This window comes from Rhincodon typus, chromosome 44 (genome assembly GCF_021869965.1).
Source record: "Rhincodon typus isolate 14 chromosome 44, sRhiTyp1.1, whole genome shotgun sequence".
NCBI lineage: Eukaryota > Metazoa > Chordata > Chondrichthyes > Orectolobiformes > Rhincodontidae > Rhincodon > Rhincodon typus.
This window is the reverse complement of record NC_063375.1, coordinates 2,478,445-2,478,856: the sequence shown is the minus strand read 5'-3', so window position 1 is coordinate 2,478,856 and position 412 is coordinate 2,478,445. Positions and strand designations below refer to the sequence as shown.

General features: G+C 53.4%; 1 protein-coding gene across 1 annotated transcript in view; it reads right to left on the bottom strand.

Annotated features, from left to right (window-relative positions):
- The window catches only part of LOC109926012 (neural cell adhesion molecule L1-like), a 32,142-nt gene that overhangs the window by 9,924 nt on the left and 21,806 nt on the right, over window positions 1–412 (bottom strand). Inside the window, exon 14 of the mRNA XM_048619956.1 lies at window positions 25–144. Coding sequence (XP_048475913.1) covers window positions 25–144 — 120 coding nt within the window. The remainder of the gene's footprint in view (window positions 1–24; window positions 145–412) is intronic.

The following is a 412-nucleotide window of genomic DNA, read 5'->3' as shown; positions in this document are numbered from 1 at the left end:
AAGGAGCTGTGTTGTTGGGCTCACCATCCTTTGTCCTGTACTGAACATGGAGCTCTGTCACCCTGTGCCCTTCCAGCCCGATCCAGCTGAGGTTGGTGTGTGTGTCGCCCACTGTGTAGCTGACATTCTTCAGCACCCTGGGCTCTGAACAGAAACAAGGGGTTGGGTAAATGATTCTAGAACTCTCTGTCACGTGTACCATGTTGTATATCGAGGCCGCTGCCTGGGCCTGGAAAATTTGCAGCTACGCGGACAGACTGGAGAGTTTGGGCTTGTTTTCCTTTGAATAGAAAAGGCCGAGGGGGCAACGTGATTGAGATGAACAATATTGGGAGGGGTTGGGCAGACAGGACAAACCTACCAGGATGCTCTGAGATCTCCACGCTCCTCCGACCCTGGCCTCTCGAGCTTC